This window comes from Limulus polyphemus, unplaced genomic scaffold (genome assembly GCF_000517525.1).
Source record: "Limulus polyphemus unplaced genomic scaffold, Limulus_polyphemus-2.1.2 Scaffold1933, whole genome shotgun sequence".
NCBI lineage: Eukaryota > Metazoa > Arthropoda > Merostomata > Xiphosura > Limulidae > Limulus > Limulus polyphemus.
In genome coordinates this window covers 30350-54323 of record NW_013667543.1, presented here as the reverse complement: position 1 = coordinate 54323, position 23974 = coordinate 30350, and the positions used below count along the sequence as shown (strand labels likewise).

General features: G+C 31.2%; 2 protein-coding genes across 2 annotated transcripts in view; one reads left to right on the top strand and one right to left on the bottom strand.

Annotated features, from left to right (window-relative positions):
- Positions 1 to 1406, bottom strand: part of LOC106465406 (alpha-catulin-like) — a 153644-nt gene extending 152238 nt beyond the window's left edge. The window contains exon 1 of the mRNA XM_022393305.1: positions 1305 to 1406. Coding sequence (XP_022249013.1) covers positions 1305 to 1391 — 87 coding nt within the window. The 5' untranslated portion in view covers positions 1392 to 1406. The remainder of the gene's footprint in view (positions 1 to 1304) is intronic.
- A 307-nt stretch (positions 1407 to 1713) lies between these two features.
- LOC106465405 lies at positions 1714 to 23696 on the top strand. The gene is made up of 6 exons (XM_013925632.2): positions 1714 to 2116; positions 9684 to 9803; positions 14435 to 14537; positions 18584 to 18744; positions 21154 to 21220; positions 22412 to 23696. The coding sequence occupies exons 1-6, from the start codon at positions 2000 to 2002 to the stop codon at positions 22978 to 22980; spliced, it is 1137 nt and encodes a 378-aa protein (XP_013781086.2). The 5' UTR covers positions 1714 to 1999; the 3' UTR covers positions 22981 to 23696.
- The last annotated feature ends 278 nt before the right edge of the window (positions 23697 to 23974 follow it).

Sequence of the window (23974 nt, the reverse complement as noted above, 5' to 3'; positions counted from 1 at the left end):
AAAAAAAAAAAAAAAACGCAACACACGGCCCAGCAGGACTTTCAGATTGGTGTGTGTGCCGAGTATATATAAACAACACACAGGTAATATTTTTACATACAAAAAAACATCTTATAGAGATTTCTCATAGAATTAGAGGCTGAAAAGATGGTTCATATAAACCACTATATGACATAACTGGTTGTACAACGTACTATTATGATACGAAAAACCGATGTAAAAATTATTATATTTAGAAATATTTTACTTAATTGAAAATATATTAAATGAATTTATCTTGTTGTCACGCTTAATGTTTCAATCATACAGCCATATAGCAATTAAATATATGTTACATACAGTTCCCAAAGGTCGTGTTTCGAAATGTACTTTCTGTATGTTTCATCTTTAAAAATACTGTTTAGTAGATATTTCGTTTCTTTCATATTTTATTCATTGTTGTCACGTTTAATGTTTCATTTATACAGCCATATAGCAATTAAATGTATGTTATTTAGTTTCCAAGGGTCGTGTTTCGAAATGTACTTTCTGTATGTTTCATCTTTAAAAATACTATTTAGTATATATTCCGTTTCTTTCATTTTTTATTCATAAAATGCATATACATTATATATATATATATACATATATATATATACCCTACAAAATCGTTTTACTACAGTACCTTTCATTCAAGGCTTATTCTCTATTTCTAGCCCCCCAGTGGCTCAGCGATAAGTCTGAAGGCTTATAACGCTAAAAACCGAGCTTCAATGCTACTGGTGGGCAGAGCACAGATAGCCCCATTGTGTAGCTTTGCACCTAACAACAAAAAACTATATTTCTATCATTCAATGCTTGTCAAAAGGTTCGAATGTTTCTAAATTTTTATCGTCACAAACTTATTTTAATATCCACTCAATAAAATATAACATTTATTATTTATAAACTTGGAAAAAAGATCACCATGCGATAAAACTTGGATCGTCCCAGATGTTGTAGATGACGGTCTAGTTAATATGACAATATAATAAAACAGGATATTTCAGATTTTACGATATACGTTATTATGAGTAACAGCTATGTATAAGCATAATAGTAAAATATATCTGTATAACCGTAAAATCGTTTGTTAAAGAATTTATAAGTACTGATCACAGAGTCAAAGGAGAGGGATGTTGAGAACCCATGCTTACCGTCTTTAATACATGTGTTTCTACCGCCTCTAAAAACATGTGTGGATTAGAAATCTGTACAAAATGCACAATAAGTATGTAGAAATTGAACAAGAATTATGATCGTTATAGTATAACTAAATTTCTTACCTGAGACACTAAAGGAATTAATGTTTGCTCGATTGACTTGGTCTTTATTTCCATGCTGCGTAAATCTTGCCTAGGCGCTCCTGCCATTTTGGTTAGCGGCAGTCAAAATAGAAGAGCATGCGCAAGACCTTTTTATAATATTCAGTTTCGCCCCCCTATCTTCCCTCTTGTCTTTTCTTCTGCTTTGTATTACGTCATTCTTTATTCCAAACATAAAATGTTTAAATATTTATTTTAAAACAAATATACATATTTATAACCAAAAGTGTTGTATAAGGTCTAAAATTATTGGAAATAATTATAATTATTAAAAAACTTAAAATTGTGTAACTAGGTTTATTGCAAACTGTTTCCGGTCGATTGATCGAGTAATTCTAATCTACCGAACGCTGAGGCTTTGCTAATGTTAGTTGTTATACGTTTGGAATTTGATATGTAAATTGAAGAGTGAGTCAGACTCAAAGACTATTATAATAAAATCAACACTTTGTTAATACCATTGACAGTATTAATACTATTATAGAAGTGTGTTTACTTGTTGATTTGTTTTCTGGAATTTCTGCATAATAATTTTTGCCAACTGTAGCAAGAAGAAAGATGTAAATTCTAAGCCTACACTAATCAAATTCGACGTCTTATTACTAGTACTACTTACTAACTTAGTCTGTCTCAGATATCTCACTTACGTCGGAGTTATGTTTGTTGGCGATGGAATGGCTTCACCAAAGCCCACTAAGAAACATATGAAGAAACACTGCCGACGCCACCATCATCATCACTATCACCATTCTTCTTTTCTTGAGTCCTCACAGGTTAGTAAAAAGAAAGTAATAAATTATATGTTCTAACTTTATGGTTCGAAATTAGCAAAATCTCTAGGAGTTCTAACTGGCCGTTATGAGGTCCACTCCAAGGACGTTTGATTATGAATGTACATATATTATTATATATATATATATATATATATATGTGTGTGTGTTAATTCCATTTTATGAATTACATATGTGAATTTTTTTAAGTGCATATATGTGTAACATTAAGCAAAACTTTAATCGAAAACAACTGTTTTTTATTATACTACTCTTGGAATGCACATAATCTTTATATTAATTCAGATAAACACAAAACTAATGTGACTTGATATTACTATTTTAATTCTGTATTTCTCCATTGAGATATAAGTTTTCATCACACTTTGTTTAGATTGATCCCACCTTTCACATGTTTCAGGGACCTCTTTTTAATTTCAGACATCATGGGGATTTCCCATAAAGTTTAAAAGTAGGTCAGTGATCCCCAGAAAGCTAGAAGCTCCATTTAGAAGATTGAATTAAAGAATACACTTCCACGAGATAAAAACACAACTATGGTCTTAGGAAAAAGATAATAAAAATGCATGTTTGATGACAAGATTTAATAGGGAAAATGTCTAAAAATTCTAATTAATCCTGTTGGGTCAATTAGACTTTTCCTTTTGCTATTCTAGTTGGCCCATGGACTGACTAAATGACATGAATTTTGGACCCTGATATATATCTAACTATGATTCATAATGTATAAAAGTACTCATCCAACCTCCTCTTTTAACTACACATGAAAACAAACCATTCTATAGACTTACTACTTTATTAGAAAAGTCACATTACAGTAATTTGTCATTTATGTGTTTTCTGTGTTTTATTATTATGAAACTTGTGTCCTCTAGTCTTACAGCCTTCAAGTTTTTCTGAAAATTTTACTTCGATATATGGATTCCAAACCTCAATCATGTATCTTCCATATCCCACTGTTCTCCAGAATAAACATATCATGAAAGTCAACTTATCCCCATACAATAATTCCATCAAAGTTAAAATCATCCTGGTTCTGTTTCATTGAACCATCTCCAAGAACATAATATTCTTTGTGACCAAAAACTGAACGTAATTTTCCAAATGAGATCTAATCAGCACATTATAGATTTGTATTGATAATTTCTACTGTGTAATGCAGGGTCCGTTTTTGTCTTATTACCGACTAATGTATGTTGTCTAGAAGTAGTAGGCCTTAGAGAATGGGCTATAAACACCGTTTCCATAACCGTACCTCTTTTAAAATATCATTCATTATAATCTAAAACGTAATCAATTTACTGATCATTCATTTACTAGTGTCACTAATAAAAGTGAGAAATAGAAAATAACCTAGAATCTCTAAAGTACTCCACTTGTAACATTAATCCTTTGTGATTTCATCACATAACAACCTCCTGCCACCAAGTAAACTCTCAATCCTTTTAACTAGTTTATCCTATATAATTGTACTTAAGTATATGGACAGTAAGGGACCATTTGGTCCTTTGTCAGTGTAATTGCAAACACACACACCTTTAAGAAAAGTAAACATTTAAACCCACCCTTTGTTTTTCAGGAAATCATTGGTTCCCTTTCTTAAACTTTTGTAAAGTGCCAGCTTCCACTACTGCCAATAGCAACACATTTCATGACATAAGCTAATTATATTGTTGGAAAATTACAGTGAAACTATAGTAACTGAGGGCTAGCCTGTCCTTTCCAAATATTAAATTTGTGCCTTATCATTCTGTTGTCTTCAGAATACATAATAAAGAAATCAGAGGCCTTTATCTTATCAAACTCACAATTTATATTATAAAATTCAATATGATCACCTCGTATCCCTTCTTTTCTCGTGAGAAAGTAAGTTATTATAATCTATCCCTATAGAATAACCCTTCAGTCCCCAGAACCATACCAGCAGCTATTCTATGAACTCTTTCCAATAAGGCAGTACTGAGTCCTAACTAACGATTTGCATAGAGATATTTTTCTCTTTTGACTTGTAATCAATATATTCATAAATACACCCTAAAATTCTATTTGCTATACTATTTGCAATAGAGCACTTCTTCAATGGCTTGAGTGACTTAGGCCAACATCCTTTTTTTCAGTTACACTACTCAGTTGACATAAACACACACACACACAAAAAAAGTAATATCGAGTATTATTCTATACTGTTTGTGACCTTCTTTTCTTTTATCAGCTTTATATATATTATTATTCACCATACAAATATATTTTTTCTCTTTTTTTTATTCTTTGTTGATAACTCATGTTTGCTAAGTACTAAAAATAAACATTTAAAACATGACAGAACACTACAGACATATAATATTTATGATTAGAAATGGTTGGTTTTAGTTTATTCTTCTTCCATAGAATCTTTCCTTAGTGTGTTCAAAAATTGTTCTGTTTATGCAGGAATGTAAATGAAGTGATTTCAGAAATTTCATCTGAATGATGCTTGGTTTTAACGATAACAAATTTGTGTTACCCGGTTCAATTTTCATTTATTAATTTTTCTGTAAAAGCCAAAAAACTTGACATATTTCATTGTGATAATCATATTTATTAAGTTGTAGTTTTCTTTTTTGGTGTCAGAATGGTAGCATAAAAATTACATGGTTATGGAAGCTTCTAATAGCCAATCATCACTGATTAATTTCAGCCATATCCACCTCTTTATTTAGGTTCTATTGTTACAGTTACTGTATTTGGGGTTGTAATATGAAAAGTTGAAATCTCTCAAATTGTTTTTTCTTGAAAAAAGAAGAGTTCGAGAGAATCTGATTCAGGTGTTTAAGATTGTAAAGAGAAATGATAGTGTTGGTGCATCATCTTTTATCATACTTAACAGTGAGAATAATAGGACTAAATATAAATTTTGGCAAGGTAGGAGTCATCTTCAGCTAGAACAGTTTTATTTTTCTAACAGGGTGGTTGGCCTTTGGAATTGGTTGCTTTCAAATGTTGTGGAGGCAGTAAATTTAATTGAGTTTAAGAGAAAGCTTGATAAGTATATGCATGATAAGGGCTGGCTTTAAGATTTTTGTTTAAATTTATTTATTGAAAGTTTTAGTTTAGTTTTGAGGATGGAACAGCCGAGATGGATTAACAGGTCCCATGATGTCCCAGAACGTTATGTTATGTTATTTGCCCAGATATAATGCAAACTTTTTTTTCCTCCAAATACCTCCCAAAAACTTGACTGTGCATTATATTTGTGCTTGTTCAGTTTTGTTACATATTTTACTAAAAGCTACCACTGAAAATCATTAAGGCATCATTAAAGGTTTCAAAAAATGTTGCATATTCAATGCAATGGATGGAGGAGACATGATGATGACATGGTGTGGGAATCAGTAGAGGGTGAAGCAAAAGTTCAAGCAAATCTGATGAAAACAATGCTAGCAACAATTCTTGCGATGATGATTATTTATGCGAAGGTGGATGACTAGCTTAGTGTATTACCACATATAAACTTTTGAATAAATTTTGTAAAATTGAGAAGTCAAAAAAAGTTCAGAGAAAAATTTTCAAAATTGTTTAATACATTGAAAGTTGTTTACTGTATATAGAAACTATTCAATACATTTTATATAATTGATGTGTGAAAAAACAAATTTTCTTCAATTTAACCTTTCAAAATTGGGTGTGAATTGTATTTGGGGTCGCATTATATTCGGGCAAATACGGTATTAAAATCTTGCCACTCTGAAATATTGCTTAAATGCTTATTGTAGTTGCTTAATCTGTATATTTTTAATCAACCTATGGTTCCCCAGAAATTCACTAGCATTATAAAGAACTAACAGATGTCTATTGAAACAATTCAACAGTAATTTACCTAAAAATAATGAAAAATAAATATAAAGTGTGCAGTCAACCCAATCCCTTAGATCAGAGTATATATACAAAGTGATTGTCTAGTGGGCCATTTACAACCTTCTGTTGTCATTCCATGTGTTATACTTCATTGTGTTTGTTTTTAAGCAAAGGAGTCCAAATACAATGCAATGTTGGCAAAAACCTTTTTCAATGTAATGGATGCATCCAGCACATTAGAGCACTCAGCTTTGCTAAATAGCTGCACGGATTTTTTCCACTGGATGCCACCATTGTCATTTTACTGAGTGTGTGTTTAAAGACTGCTACTGAAGTGAGTGCTTTTTGACAATTGTAATTTCTATAAAAAGTATCAAAGGGAAAATATTCAATTCAAATCAATTTATTTGACATAGTACAATAAAATCGTGCACATATATAATACCAACATGAAAAAAAATAGTTATGTTCCTCTCTTCGTGCCTTATTTCCATTCATGCACCTATCTCCGAAATATTTCTTTCAATCAATTGACAGTGGAAGTTCCATTTTTTTGTGTGAAATTCCCTCAAAAAAAAAGAAACATTTTTATTCCTTATAAGTTGTTTTTTTCCTCAGGTTGACCATTTAGCACATACAAAGACTGATGGATCAATGTTGATGTCGAAATGATATTTTAGGAATTGCAAAAAATGAATAATTTTTCTTTAATGATACTCTTGAAAATAAGCATTTTGTTATATGATTTATTTTCTGTGATTAACCATTCAGGAGATACAGAGCGTGACAGTCGACACTTGGCTGATATATATATATAGAAAGATACATTTTTTATACTTATTATTAAAACAACGAAACCAGTTTTTACAAATTTGACACCAAACAACTTGTTTTTATAAGGAAATAAAAACATATTTGTCCATTACATTATTTACATGACCAATTTATTACTGTTATCCGTAACATCTGTATATAATTATTACATACCACCACATATTTAAAATGGGTGATATTTTAATATATTGATTTCCTTTAACTGTAATCAACAACCTAGATAGATAGATAGGTATGGTAATGAAACCTTTAAATTATGAGAAGTATTCTCTAAAATGATTATAATATAAGTTACATTGTAAGTTTCTAATTTTGTGCTAAACATTTTAGTTATTCCAACATTTCTACAGTTTGAAACTTCAAGTGCTGCAAAAAAGGATGTAAGCAGTATTATCAAGTCCAAACTAAATTCCTAAAATCTATTCTTTGGAGCTGGAAAAAAAAAATGTTAATTGGATTTTGTCCATTTGAAACAAATAATTCAAACTCAAAATGATAAGGTGATTAATAAGTTTAATAAATTTTTAATAACCCATTTAAAAGAAACAACAACATAAATTGTCTTTTTATAGGCAAACTAGATACAGTAATTCATAATTATTCATATTACTAGTTAGTGTTAATCCAAAATGAAAACACTAACTAGAGGATTAAAGTTGGATTTCCTATGATAGTACTATAAATTTAAGTGACTTCATTCCCTGTATTGAAAAATTGTTCCCTAACCCCAAACCTTAACTAACTTGGAGTGTGATTGATGTACATTTTTACTATATATCCAACTATAATCTTTAAAAGTATTCATCCAGTCTCCTATTCTACCACACCTGAAACTATCACATATACTGTCTACATTACAAAGACTTGATTCATATAACAATAGCAAGAAACCCAGTATATTTAATAAACAATGGGAAGCTCTAAGAAGATTAAGAACTTGAACAGATATTATCATATTGAAACCCAATAAAGGAAATGGTATTGTCATTATCAGTAAGGATGATTATTTCCTGATGATCAATCACACACTTGATAAAACCAAATTCAGTAGATTAACCAGTGATCCTACAAAACCCAAGGAGACATTTTAATGAGACTTGGAAAGAATTAATATTATTAATGATCAGATTAGGTTCTTGAACAAATCATAAATTTGAAACCAGGTATTTTATGTAGATTATTAAAAATTTACAACATAGGTTCCTTTTGAGATGCATAATGTCTAATATTGAATTGTTCAATTGTAAATTTTCAAATTGTCTCAAACTTTCTTGAGACTTGCAGGTCTAAAGACTGCACAGTCAAGGACAGTTTTGAATTTACGAGGTAGTGAGTCTGTCAAGAATTTATAAATTAAGGAAGGATATTATTGTGCTAGTTTAGGTATTAAATCCTTATACAGACATAGCACTAAATGAGGCTTGGTTTTTGTACAGATCTAGTATTTAATGATGCTCAACAGATTAATGGGTTAAGTAGGTGTATCTTTCATAAATTATATGGACAACTACAGAACAAGCTCATTTCCTATTTAATGGTAACAAACAGGAGCAAGTTGATGGATTTCCCTTTAGCTCCTGTATCAGCTAATGTGTTTTTGTAATCATGCCCTGTTGAATTTAAACCTATATACTACAGATGCTATATGAATGAAACATTTATGGTATTTAAACATAATGATCACATAGAAAGCTTTGCTAAATTTATGAACCAATACCTTAGATTTATTATATTTATTGTAGAAGAAGAACAAACCTAAAAATTAGGGGGCCCAGTTACTTTTTATGTGGAGGGGGTTCATCTTTTTTAGTTATGCCACTATTGATAATCTAGTCAGTCATGTTTCTTATGATTGTAAGCTCTGGGGGTATGAAGTACAGATTATTCAGATGTTACTGATTAATGAATCACCTGCTTGACAACTCACCTACAAACATGCAAATCAAACAGATTGAACTCTGTCATTTCATTGAAAGTTGTATTGCTGAGGTCCTGCATAGAAAATAAACTATGTGACGTCCAAGAGCTTAGCTATTTTTACATGGGTCAAGTCAATTTGTAATGTATACAACATACATGTACCTAACACCCTTTTCAAAATGTTAATATTGACAATAACTCTGAAGTCAATAACAGCATTAGAACACTAAAATTAATGCTTCTTTTTTCATGGAATATTGAGGCTTTATTCATCAGTGTAATAAAGGGTTATATTCATGTAGTTATGTTTTCTTTAGGTATAATTAATAAATAGTTGGTTTCATAGAAACTGTACACTTTGCCTAACCAGTATGCGGTGAAAAACTGTATGTGTAACAGCAAGGATGGGGGTGGGGTCATCTGCTTCATTTCTTTCAGTTGGTAGAGTGTTGGTCTCACAGTAGTAGTGTAGGCTGAGGGTCCTAGACCCTGATTCAAGCTCTGGTCAGTGTAGATCTTTTAACATCCTGTTATATTATGTTTGTGCTCTGAACCTAAGACTCCTGGCTCATATTAATACTCTGAGACCAATTCTCTTACCATTTGAGTTACCAAAGCTTAATGTACTTTCACGTGGATGGTTATACCAAAAGCTTGTAACATGTTAGAATATAAAGCTGAGAGCTCTGTTTAATTATTGATTCCACTAAATACATGTAACATTTTAAGAATCAGTTTAATAATTTGTATACCCTGAAGTTTGTAATTTACATTTACAAAAATTTTGCTTACATTAGTATTAACATTCTTAACATTTAACATAATTTTGAAAGTTTTGCTTACTATCCATTATAAAAATAACTTATGCTTAAGTTGTTATTTTTTATGTGTGGCTCAGAACAAGTGAAAAAACACTACTGTTTTTTGCAGACTAGTACAATTTTCTGTCATTCTCCATTAGCATCAAATCTTAGAACGTGTTCAGAAGGACAGGGTAATTATTACCCAACCCGAAGAAGACAAAAGACGTAGAACTATTATTGTCGAAAGAAAAAATGGTTCCTTTGGTTTTACTCTTCAGGTAAGCCTGATTTTAATTTTTGATGAAAAATATATCATTTTTTTAGCTTTTGATGTTTATTGTGTGTAGCATATTTTTGAGTGTTAATATCAGGCTCTGTGCAATATTATTACGGCAATCCACTCATTTAAAATGGTGAATTGTAATGGTAACTTTAAAGTATAATTTTTGAGATTGGAAATGTAACTAAGCAAACGTATTCTAAGCACAATGAAAACTGTGAACCAACATTTATTATACAACTCTAGTTCTAATAAAGGTAATGTTATTTAGTTTATTTTGGTATTATGGAATTTTTCAGGCAATGGCACAAAAAGAATGTTGTTGATTTTAGGAGACTATGTAATTATTGGTGATAATTTAGAATTCTAAAGAGTCAGTAAAAAAAACTCATAATGTAGTTAAGAAATGCCTTTTACTTGTATAATTCCGTAACAAAAAAATGAAAATTAATAGCAAGTAAATTATATACTTCCTTAAATAGATGCAAATGGTATCATATCGGTCCTTTTTATGGAAAATATAAATTTGTAAATAAAAACAGTGTTATTTTTTAAATAACAAAAAATTATTTACGTTTTTTATTTTGTGTAATGTACTTTATATATCTTTATCAGTCTAAGGGGATGTACTTTTGTAACAAAGAATTTGTTTATTTAATTCTTGGATTGTAGAATCATCAATATCTTTACATTCAAGCCTTTCTATAAGAGTTTAATAAACATTTTGAAATGACTAAGCTATGTCATTGAAACTTAAATGAAAGCTCATTTCCTGTATAGGAAGTGGTTGAAAATTGAATGCAACTGTTTGGCTGTATTAAAATTATTTTTTATGACTTTATTAGATGGGGGGAGTACATGTAATTGAAATGGTTTTAAATTTTATCTATAATAATTAACAATATAATTAAAAGGCTAGTAGCAATTATCTGAAAATTCTAATGACTTTCTTTATACAGTAGCATAAATGACAAAAAAGTAGCTTTAATGTAAAACACATATATATATACATAAGTAACAAACTCACTCAGTTTCTTGTACGTGTTAATTATACTAACTTCTTTTCATTCTATCATTCTTTTGAAATTTATTTTCTCAGAGTATGTACATAGAATTATGCTTCAATAATGAAACGTGTAGCAGTTGGTATTGTTATCTGTGTTGTGTCCTCTTCTAATATTCTTTATCTTTGTATTTGTTCCTCTTGTTCTGATCTGCAATGATTAACAAGTTAGAAAATGTTCATATAGTTAGTACTTATCTCTGGCAAGAAACTAACATTGCCTCATTTCATTTCCTTTATATTATGAAAACAGTATAAACTTAATATAAGAAAATGTTTAATAGCAATACGATCTTATTCAAGGCTATCTATAGTATAAATGAGGTTTTGATACTGTCCCAAACAAGATTGAAAACTTTTTAATGTGAGACACTGTAAAAATTGATACATTAGAAAATATAATTTTTACAACAGTAAATGAATCAACCAAACTTGTGTTGTAATAATTATTAATATACTGTACTTCAGATCTGTGCCCATCATTAGGTGGCTGATATGCTATAAAATATATTGTTTTCAACCCCAACACAATGATCATGGTCATTTCAATGTATTTAAGAAAGGACAAGAAGAAAAGGGAATAAAGAAAATTTGATTAAGTAACTAATACTGAATAGAATATACAGCAGTGCAAAGTATAATATATAACATTAAAATATACTTATGAGTAAAAGCAAAGAATAATATTTAACCCACTACTTTTGCCATATTCAGTACCAACGAGGCCTTTCACCCAATACAAGGACTCCTCAGGCTGGCTGGGATATAACATTACCTTCTCTCACATAAATAGCTATTCTTGTTCAGTGCTGCCCTCTATATACAAAACAAATACACATACCACAAGTCTTCTATCTCCCCTCCATTGGAATTGAGTGATTTCAATGCATCTCTCATTAAAGTTTCATGTTAAAGTTTCAAAACAATTCTTAAATCTGTGTATACAATTTTAAGTACTGTAGCAAACATTATTAACAGAAGTACCAAACTTTGTAGATCAGAACCAGAAACTAATGACAACAATCATGTATAACAGACTGACTTGAAATGTTAAGTGTCCTTATTAAGTAAAACTGTAATAATTGGAATGAAATGAATCATTAGTTGTGAGTACCCTTCCATTTAACAGTAGTTCCAGTTGTAATAACAAAATTTCACAAGATTTAACCAGCAAGTTGATAGATTTAGATTCATCCTAGTTACATATACTAAGATAACAATGCAAATAATCTTCTTAAGTTTCATATTAATTAAAATATAATGTTGAACATTATAACCGATAATATGTAATGAAGCTAACTGTAAAGAAAAATGTAATAGACTGTTGTTTATAAAAATATCTGTTGAAGATCCATGCATTACATATAAAACAGGAGTGTATTTATAAATATTCAAGTATTTGTAATAGTACACATCTAACATCAAAAACTAGTAGATGTTAAGAAAATTTCTAAAACTCCTAAATAAAACCACATTAACTGCCCTTTTATACTAATGTTATGTCTTTTATGTTAACTGTTCTTTATGTCATTAAACTCCATTTTTTTATCATGGGGGTGGGGGGATACATTTTTTTTTATTGGTCACCATATTTTTACAGATTACTTAATTTTCCACAAATGGTTAGCAGAATACCAAAAAAATGAGAACTCACTAATGATTTGCTCCAGTTCTTTCAAATTAGATAAATTTGTTTAAAAGGTTTTATTAACATTGTCAAAGAAAAGTAGGTAATTGACTTACTGGTAGAAGATCAATCAATCAATCTACAAAATGTACACTTGTAGGAACCTAATTTCATTATTCTTGACATTTTGTTCAGTGTAGAAGTGTAGAACAGTAACAATCTAAGTACTCCAAAATTGGTTCATTAGAATGCTATAAAAATGAGCATACTTGTGTAAGATCATTAAGTAACCGTAAGTCTGTATGTCCTTTCATTGATCCATTGTATAGTTTCAGAAACTGTTTTATTCAAATTTGTTACCAAGATAGCCTTGTTCACTTATATGAAGTGCCTCAAAGAATCACTAGAGGAAGCACAACCCAAAATTAACAGAATTACTGTTTTACCGATCATGTCAGAATCAGAAATCACCAATTGCACATTTTTATAGCTCACAATCGAACCAATTCCAGTTTCTGATTCTGCTTATGTACAGTAAAGTTGATGATGTCATTATGTAATATTATTAACAGTTTAAACTTAAAAATTGTAATGACTACAGAGAATGTACTTTGGAGCTTCATTAAATTTGAAACGGTTGAAGTTATCAATAAATGTGCCATGCAAAAAACAAATCTCAATCTCTTTTCCATTTTGTATTTGAACAGGTGAAAAAAATGGGGCTTGACTTTGTGGCTAGTACATGATCGATACATAACGTTATGTGATCGTTGTGAGAGACAAACAAATTGTTGAGGTTCATTGCCTAAATTCATTAGTCACTTCAGCCATGTGTCTGAAGACTTTGCTATCACACTACATATTTTGATCTAAACCACTTTCTAAACTAAACGAAGTATTCCAACCAAAGTTCAAATAAAGTGACAGTGTTTGAAAGTTTTGTTCATAATCCAGCATGATTCTAAGACCTCCATGTAATGTAATGTAAGCTACATAATGTAATGTACAGTTCATAAAGAAATGGGTGGGCTTCGAGATGTGTAAAGCATTGTTTTTTTAAACTTTCTTTCTTTCAGTGTATCAGCTTATATAGATAAATGAAAAACAAACAGAGATTGTTTTAACTGATGATATTTTATTGTATGGTGCATAATGTTTCATGTTTTGTGTTGAAAGAAAAAGGAAAAAGTACAGGATCGTGATTGTAAGCATACTGACACATCAAAAGATTGTTGTTGTGAATATAAAGTGGTTAAGGTGGTGTTATTTTTAATTTCTCTGTGATCAGTTTTCTATGATCTTGACAACTTCTACCAATTCTGATTGCCGATACCAATTATAAGTAAAATACTGAACAAAATTCTGTCCTTTTTCACTAGTTTATAAAAAATTTCATTTTTCCACATGCAATTTATTAAAAACAACATTTCATCAGTGGAACCGATGATAGAATTTTTTAAGTTGTAAAAATAATTAATCTTTACTACTGTATCAGTGAAATGTTTTATAATTTTTTGCAAAGAAGCTATGTGATTTATAGAAAATATATACTTCAATTATTTTTATTCATTGCTGAGGGAATTATTCAGAAGTCTATTATAGTATTGTCACTGTGGTTTTAATTTTTCTACCTCAAAAAACAGTATTAGTAATGCTTGATACTGAAAATTGTTTAACTGTTTTTTTTTTCATTATTAAAAACATGAAGTAACTTATTTTTATCAAGTATATAATTGTAATCTTTTTGAAAATTATTATGTTTCTTGTTCAGCTGTCAGTTTTATTATTTACCAGATCTATGAAAAATGGATGGTATGCTTTTGCAGCAGGTTTAATAAATTCTCATCTCAAAAAGTTTTATATTTTCTTAATTATTTAACAAACTGTTCTCCAATTTATACAAAATGTGGTTAAATAGTCTTGATTTATCTTTTCTCAGACATATGGAATCCACCACAGGCAAGACACTGAAGTAGAACTTATTACTTATGTGGATTATGTCGAGTACGAGGGACCAGCTTTTAGGGCAGGAATGAGACCAGGTGAGTTGGAAAAAGAAATAATAGTTACTAAAAATATAAGATAGGAATTTTTATAAGGAATACCTGTTTGTGCCATCCCTGGTCTTCTCTGATGGAAAAAAATGGGTATTTCAATTTTTTGTAGTTTTTACATGATGGTTATTTTCCACATTAAAATTTTTCTTTTCTTAACAGTGCCTGGCGGATTAATCTATAATCAAATTTGTTTTTAAAAAAATGTTTTGAAATGTTGATCTATCATATCTTGAAACTAACTTTTTTGGCAACTGGTAAATGTCAGTTACTTTAAAAAATGTTTACAGAAGTGCCAGCCACAATGGCACAATGTAAAACCAAATCTTAACATACTATGAAATTTTAATATTTTGGTTGTGATAATAATTACATTTCGTTATATTAAATGGAAAAACTATACTGAATATCTGCTAGAACATGCCCTTTTTACTTGCTATTTAAGAATTTGTGATCCCATTCAACAATGCTCGGGAGTGATACACAGAATTATAGGCCTTTTCTGTCCTAGGCACTGTCTGTGTTCAGGCATGTTTTTTCCTCTGCATTTATTTTTCCACTATTTTGATTGACTCTTTTTTTTTTATTATTATTTATTTTTGCATTTTTGTTCCATCGACCTAATAACAATTTTTGTTTTCCTGTTTACATACAACAAAGAAATACTTTTCACTCATGGATTTGCCTTTTTACCATGATTTTGGAAATTCATGGTGCTTCTATGTCCCAAGGCAGTGATGTTTTTCTTCAAGAATCCTCTCCACTTGTAACATTGGTGACTGGAGGCACATTATCTCTTCATGATGTTACAACTATTGTGCATCAGGTGGGTGGTTGGTTCCCTTTTGCCTGTTTCTTCCTCATTTCCGGTTTCTTGTTTCTCTGTTTCATTCAATTCAAATCTTTTTCCTCCTCCAGCCATTGCTTCTGATTCTTCTCTTCCTAATGAGGAACAGATACCTGCTCCTTTGTTTGCTTCATTCATTACTCAGGTATGTGACATTCTGTCTTTCACCAGTCACTCCCGATGCCTCTCAGGTTCCTTAGTTTACTTCGTGAACCTCCATTTGATAACTTTTGCTATTTCCCCTTCCTCTCTCCCCAGATATTTGTACCTATGCCGATGCCTTTTTGTTCCAACTTCTTGTTGATCAGTGTTTTACTTGTCCTCTTTGTCTCCATGACTGTTTTTCTATGGCCTTTCTATTTTTCTTGAATCCCAGTATCTTGAGTTTCTTCTGTCTACTTGGGAGTGCTCCTCATTCTTCTTCATTGTTTATTTCTTACCAACAATCAACTCATCTCCTTTGCTTTATTTGTATTCTTCACTGAGGCTCTCCATCATTACCCATATAGTTTTGTTGGGGACACCCATTCCTATTTGTTTACTACTACTACTTCCCCTGGTGTCTTCTTTTTGGCCTGGTTTTTGGAATCTCCTCAATAGGGATGCTTTCATTACAGGTGTCTGCCTCCTTTTCTCTTAACTCCATGACTTTCATTTTGCCCCTATTCTTACTGAGCAATTCTGGAGGTGTTCCAGACTCCTTGGTATCCCAGGCAGAGGCTGCTCCCCAGCAATCTTCCATTGTGTCCCTGGTTTCCTGACTTGCTTGTGGTTGGTGTTGCTTGGACATTTTTGTCGTAGATGCCTTCCATACTCTTATCTTCCAAACCACTTCACTTTTTCAAAAACTTGGGCTGCCTGGGAAGATGATCATATGTTTTCTCATATTTCTTTCCCCTGTATTTTCTTATTGTATGATCATTCTAATCCTGATTGCTTTTTGTGTCTTATCATTGTTAGTTACTATCTTGCTTGGACTACCACTTTTCACAGCAACCACCATCACCTATTTTTACTATGGCAGACCTCCCCCTCTAGGAACTTGTCCCCTTCCACTTTAATTGGTTTGGTTTGCCAGCTCATCTGTCTTGCATATTCTTCTTTGGGTGAGTCTGACTGTACACTCTTTCATGTCTCCTCCCACTAGATTAAAATATCACAGTCTCTCTTGCTTCTTTCTGTTGACAGCCTTTGGAGGAAATATTACAAGCTGATATGTGGATTATACCTAACACATTCACTTTCAATTACTTGCATCATTGGAAGATTTTATATGTCTTTGGTTCTCACCTCTCACCAATCTACCCAGCAGCTCAAGTGTGGTGAGTTTTGACTGTTGAGTTTCAGTCATCTCCATGTCATTCATGCATTTCATGGCACCTCTATATCTGTGCCATTATTTTTCTGTGCATTCCAACCTATTGCAAAATGATCACAAGCATAAACAAACAACATAAACAGGAGGCAAGACACACCAGATTGAATGTAACAAGAGGAACTACACACTACATTCCTTATGCTTGGTGCCGTTGGATCCTACCAAATGGCTGGCCTTGCCTCACAGGAAATAATTACCCAAAATCCACCTCAAGTGGGGGAGAACAGGAAGCATTAAACCTGTCCATCCCCACTCTGTGCCCACCATTGAGATGGTGTTTTCTGCAAGACCGATTTAGCAATTTATCTATGTAACTGGTATGTCTGTTTCTGCACCTTTTTACAAAAAAAAAGAAACACCAGATGTAGTCCTTCTCTTAAACCCTGCTTGAACTTTCTGTCTTTTCTTGTAGTAACTGATTGCACTAAATCTAGGTGGGGACTAGATGTTGTGGCTGATTACAGTGGGCCAAACACTCCATTGTTCTCATATTGGTCCCCTTCCCTGTTATTGTAATAGAGCATGGAAGAACTCATACTTCCCCGGTCGGATAAGCCTTGGTTTTACTTCAGAATGAAGGTGAAGTCGCCACCTCCATCCACCTGTAGTTTCAGTATCTACCTCAAATAAGTATTTCTTGAAAAGTATTTCTCACACTACACTTTCTATCATTCTGCCCACCTTAGGAACATTTACCACCAGTACTAGATTTTCCCAATATCCTTTGCTCTACTCTCTCTCTAATGAAAATATTAAGTAAATCAATACGTAACAGATTGTACAAAAGAGTATTCCCTTTGTGAAAAGGTTGCAAACTCCCAGCAGGTGCTACTCCATTAGGTGACCTCTAGTCTTGTGGAAGTCACACCCTATGAATTTTCCCTTCCTGTCACTTTTTCAGAAAGAGCACATCTTTGTTGTTTGTCTGCACCAGCTCCTCCACCATCATCAGTGTGGGATTCTGGTTCTTAGTTGTGCATTCTGGTAAGTAATGTGTCAGAACTTAACATTTTCCTTACCTGAAAATGTATTTTTAATAGATTCTTACCCCACTACTCCACCTTCTCACACTTCCGGTACACTTTTGTTTGCCTTGTCAAGAATGAGCCTGTGAACTTTTAAGCCTTGTCTGTTACCTGCAACTTTAATCAATTTATTATTTAAATTCCATAGTTGCAAGACTACATTATGGAAGTAATTAGCCACAGACTTGGCTTCACTGGATTCATAAATATAATTGGTTGATATGTTTAGATATAAAAATATTTTGCTTTATTATTTTTCTTAAGTAGTTCACTGGGATAGAAATATATTAGAAATAAGTTCATTTCAATAATTGGTGAAATTTTGCACAATAAATCTAAAAGTGAATTATATATTTCATGAATTGAAATAAAATTTGGAAATTAAGAACAAATAATAAATAAAAAGTAAAAGCTCATTCATGGAAGATATCACTCCCTGAACAATAAGAGCAGTTAGTGTTAGAGGCAACTGTAAGATCAGTGTTTGTTTTGCATTGTTACTTAAACTCTGGGTAATAATAATGTAACTTTTTATAATGCAACCTGATTTATACTGTACTTCCGACACACTTCAGTGTTATTTTCTTTGCTGATGTATTACAGCCACAGCAAAATAAGTATGAATAATAACTGAAAACTTGTTATATTTGATTCTGTCTCAAAAATTACTAGATTCACTGTTTGGATGTTTAGCTGTCAGTGTGCATAACTTTCCAGTTAGTGGCAGTTTTTTTTTTAAGTCTCAGTGTTACAATATGCACTTAAACAGCAAATGTTCTTACAGGTGATGTGATCCTCTCTATCAATGGACAGGATATGGAAAAGGTTGACCACAGGACACTTGTTCATTATATCCAGAACTGTGAGAAGACAATGCGTATGGTAGTCTTGTTTGAAGACTGTGTTCACAAAGTAGAGCTGCACATGAAATACATTAGATTGAAGGTTTGTAAATTATGAACTGCCCGTTTGTTGTATCTCAGTTCTTTTTTCTTTGTTATCTCATGTGATAATTCAAATACCTTAGAATAGACAATTATTTGACTCTTAAGTCCTCATTTCTATCCTCTTCCCCAATCCCTATAAAAAGTTTTTTATTATCTTAATGTTTTACTTTTCAGATTCATCAACTAAATGTGCTTGCACTCCACTGTACACTATTGCATCTTCATTTTCTCAATTTTTCAATACCAGCCAGTAACTTTGTTGTCAACAAGCAGAACAATGTTGTGTTTCAACTCATTATCCCATTTCATTAACCAATCATTAAAGATCAGGGCTGTCATCCAAGCATTGTAGTTTGAGCAGTAATCAACGAGTAATTTATTCACACCTTTAAAACACCATGAATTCTTCTTTAAGGCTTAGATCTTTATGTTTCTTATGTACTTCTTCCATTATTAAAGAGAGTTAACAAAAATTGAAATGCATGGGAGCACCGTCTTTCATGAAGGAACGAAAACAACTGTACTGTAATTATGGAAAGGAAATGCAAGAGCATAGGGGATCTTAATGACAACTTAGCCACGCCCTATTTTATGGTCAATTTTCCTCAGATCAATTGACTTTGAGATGGTTAAGCTGATTAAAAGTTATAACAAAAAATGAAGTGCTGATTACAATAAATGATGTTTTTCCTATGTATTTTTATATGTTTGGTCAGGACTTAGTAATTCTGATGACATTATACAAATGATAACGTTATCTGTGATCACAATAAGTGGCATCCAGCGTACTATATTTCATGTTTTTCATGTATATTTTTTATTTGTTGTTATAAAAGTAAATAAAATGTAAAAATTAAAAACTTGTTACATTATGTAAGTTTTAGATTAGGTAACATAATAAAAAATAATAAATTCTTCATGAAGTATGCTCACAAAAAGCTAGTGAGTTACATCATTCAGTACAGTAGTGTGAGCTGCAGATTTACCAAATGATTTACATCTTGTATGGCATAATTATTAGTTAGACATAGATCAAAGGGCAATAAGACAATAAACTTAAATATAAACAGATGTAGACTGTTACCAGGCTTTAGTTATTCAGGATGAACAATTGTAGTTTTCTGTTACAATCTGCAGCACTCAGAGCAGTCAACTCTCATACTTCATATATTCATGGGTAAATATTTAATAAAAATACTTAATTAAAAAATCAGATTTTTTTGTGTGTACAGTAGACTTGTAATATCTACTGGAAGCTTGTCACATTTCATGGAGATACACCTACCAGGTTACTGATGGTTACGAAGTTGGTCGCATTGACCAACCCTTTATAGAAAGAATTAATATAACTTGTTTACATTTAGCTGTGTTGAATGGCAGATCGAATGGTCTAGGGTTTGAGTAATGATGCTGGGCAACACACTTTGCACTTTCAGTTGTAGGTGCTTTATAAAAGTAATAATCAGTCCCATTATTAGGTACAAATAGCCAATCAAAGCCCTTGTGATGCAGTTGCTGTTGAGTTGTTGCCTTCTCTTAGAATTAGAAATGGCTGTACCTGAATCCAAGGGTGTCTAATCTAGCCATTTATCCCATGCATACATAAAGTGGTGTTCAGGTTTAAAATTCCAGTTCCATTAATATAACTTAATAGATAGAATTACTTCAAAAATGTTGTTGTCAAAGAAGTCATTTCAGAGGTAATTGTGAGATATTTTAATTCACAATTTTACTAATTTTTTCCCATTCTGCCAGTAGACTTAAAAATTCCCATGCAGTATTAGTTATGCTTAATTTGTGATATTAAGGCTGGCTAGTGTACAACAGGTTATCAAAATCCATAATATATAGCAGGTGCAAGAAATATTTTTCAAGGAATAAATCAAACATGGACAGCAAAGAAAAACATTTGATCATGCGTAAAGCAACAATTAACAGTAATAATCTTTATTTATGCACAAACTGCACTTAGGCCTTATGCTCTTACTGGACTGATGCTTAGCAGGTTTGAACTATTTGGCCATTGGATCAGAGTGAGATGTAAACATTTCTTGGTTAGAAAAGATACTGCTGCATTGAATCATTACCTCACAATCCTAGATTACCTACATGAATAACACTATTTACATTTTATTCATACATAAAGGAAGATTAAATCCAAACTCATACTAAATTGTACAAAGCTCTGTACTAGGTGTTGATTTGTAAAAATATTTTAAATCCATATCAAAGTACAAGTAATTGAAAATTTATTTTGCATATACAAGCTAGAACACTTAATATGAAAAAATTAATTACAAATTGCAATTATTTTTTTCAATTCTCTAAGATATATATAGTATTTATGCTTAGCAAGTAAGTTTTAACTTCAAAGTAAAAGAACAGTCTTTCTCTTTTTTACTTGTAGCAAGTTCTTCAAGAGAAAATTTGTGAACTTGAACAACTTTGTGACAAAGAACATCAACTTGTCCTTGGTGAGTGTAATTTTACAAGTTTGTATTTGTAACAAATTATTCTAGACTTTATCAGCTCATGTTTCAAGTTTAACTAAACAAGAGAAATCGAATGTGTACTGATACAAGTAGAAATTTTCTGAACTGACTTTTACCACCAAGAAAGTTGATAATTTTAGCACACAATACCTAAAACCAAGCAATGTTTTTTCTTGCTGGAAATATTTTAACATGGTAAAAAAAACAAAATCTGATAACTAGTCATTCCAAATTTTTTTGGAATGAGACTTTTTCTCATAGAAAAAAGAAGTAAGATAGGCTTTAAAACAACACAGTTGAATTTAAAATAGGTTTACATTTGATACTGACAATATGTTGACCTACAAGTGGGTTACATCTTTAGTATATGTGAGGCTTTGTACTGTCAGAGTAACTTCACAGTTATATTTTGGCACTTTTATACCATAACTGTATTTAAATATTTAAAAGGTTTTCTCTCATTGATTACAATAATATCAACATGAAACATGGATTAAGAAACTTTATACAAATTTTACAGTCATACTGCTAAAGAAGATTTTACAAACTCAATGAGTTATAATTTTTTGAAAATAATCAAAATATATTTTAGGACTGTATTCCAATGCAACAATTATTTATCATGAAATTAACAAACAAATTTACTGTTTATAAAGGATTATCTAATGGATTTCAGTTAGTGTGATTGTTGGAAGTATCTCAATTCAATTTTATTATGAATGGTACAAAGGATAAAAAATGTTTAGTATTAGAAAAAAATCAAACCTTTCTTCACTGAAAGTTGTGAATAATAATGTTGATTTACCTGTATAACATTAAGTGATAACATTGGTATTTGAGTAGTTAAGTAAAATCAAGATAGGATTACTGATTTACAATAGGAAATTCAATTTTTCATAGTTTATTCTGCTTACTGTAAAGTTATGTGTATCATAGAAATAAAGTTAAAGTAAATTCTGCCTTGCTTTAGTATTCTTGGTATTTGAATTGTTATCCAACAACAACAGCAAAATATACATTTAAACTTTTGTAACTTTTAACTATTAGTAGTTCTGTGAATTATAAAGTAGGAGTTACTATTGATCGTCATGTATTCTTAAATTTTTAATTAGGTTTTGTGGTATCAAATCAGATCCCCCTATTATTCTCACTATAAAAATATTTTACTTGCAGCATGGACAGCACGAGGAGCTCGGATTCCACCCAGTCCACTGTTTCCATCGCAAGTGCGTCAAATGATACTGCCCAGTCCATGTAGTCTCCGAAGCTGCAACGGTTCTGCAATCTCAGTATGTACTGGTAGTGACTGTAGTAGTCATATCAGTTCCTTGGACATTTCATGGGGCAGCCCTAACTTGATGACATCTTCCCTCTTCTCGGAACCAAACTACAGCCATCACTTAGGTTCCCAGTCTTCATCTCTAGTCAGTGGGACCCAGTTTGCAACCTTGCCAAAAGCTGCTTCCAGTGGAAAATCTTTTAACTGTCCAAGCATGACTGTATCTACTATGACAACTCCTCATGGATCTTGGGAATGTCTTGAGTCACAGTCCAGCACAGGATTGTCAGAAAGCACAGATTTTTCTGGTTCTTCTAGTCCAAACTCTCCATCCAAAGTGGTATCTACTTACATGGTACCTCAAGAACCTGGTGGTGGCACTATTTCTAATACAGATATCTCAGAAGATAAAGATCTAAGTGGTAGTCAAGAAAATTACACGGATGAAGTAACAAGATTATAAGATTTACTTGGAAGGGAAAACAGAATTTATTATTATTTCTTTGCCAACTTAGCAAACAAAAGGATAAAAACTCTAAAAAGAAACTTGACTAAGAAATAGTTTAACTTGTTATTGTTTATTAAGTGATGATTTTTTTTGTAACTTAGTAAAATGTGTGAAGAAATTATTTATACTTTTTTATTATAATTTATTTTGCATAATGAAGTTTATTTGTTATGACTAATATTTAGTAGATTTTGTTGGATAAGAGTATAGTTTTTGTTTTATTGTTTGTGATTAGTTACTGATTTATTTCATGTTGTATACTACTTTATTTGAATTATTTTGAAGTGTAGAAATTAATGGGTACGTAATCAGAATTTACTACCATAACGTCTTATTTTAAAATTTATTTATTGACTAACAGTTTACATTTAGTCTACAGCTTCAAATTTTTTGTGTGTAGCAACAAGTTGACAAAATTAAGATTTTTTTACAATTGTTTAACTTTTATCATACACTTCAGAATTTCATTGAATTTTGAGTGACATTCCATATTGGGTGATAAATCATGTTTTTAAGTTAACTTGTTGATATTTTTCAACTCAAACTGGAATATATAATATGAAATATTTATTTATTTATCTTTGCAATTAATGTTCTAGTCAATTTATGAGAAGAGTGTGGCTTTTGCGTACAGTTTTAAATAAACTGATGGCTTATTCTTAATGTTTCAAATAAACTGATGGCTTATTCTTAATGTTTTAAATAAACTGATGGCTTATTCTTAATGTTTTAAATAAACTGATGGCTTATTCTTAATGTTTTAAATAAACTGATGGCTTATTCTTAATGTTTTAAATAAACTGATGGCTTATTCTTAATGTTTTAAATAAACTGATGGCTTATTTTTAATGTTTTAAATAACTCTCGATGTACTTAAAGCTGTTACTACAGTCTTTATTTTTTGTTTTTAGACATTGTAGGATTTTGCTATTTCTATTATCAGTTCTAA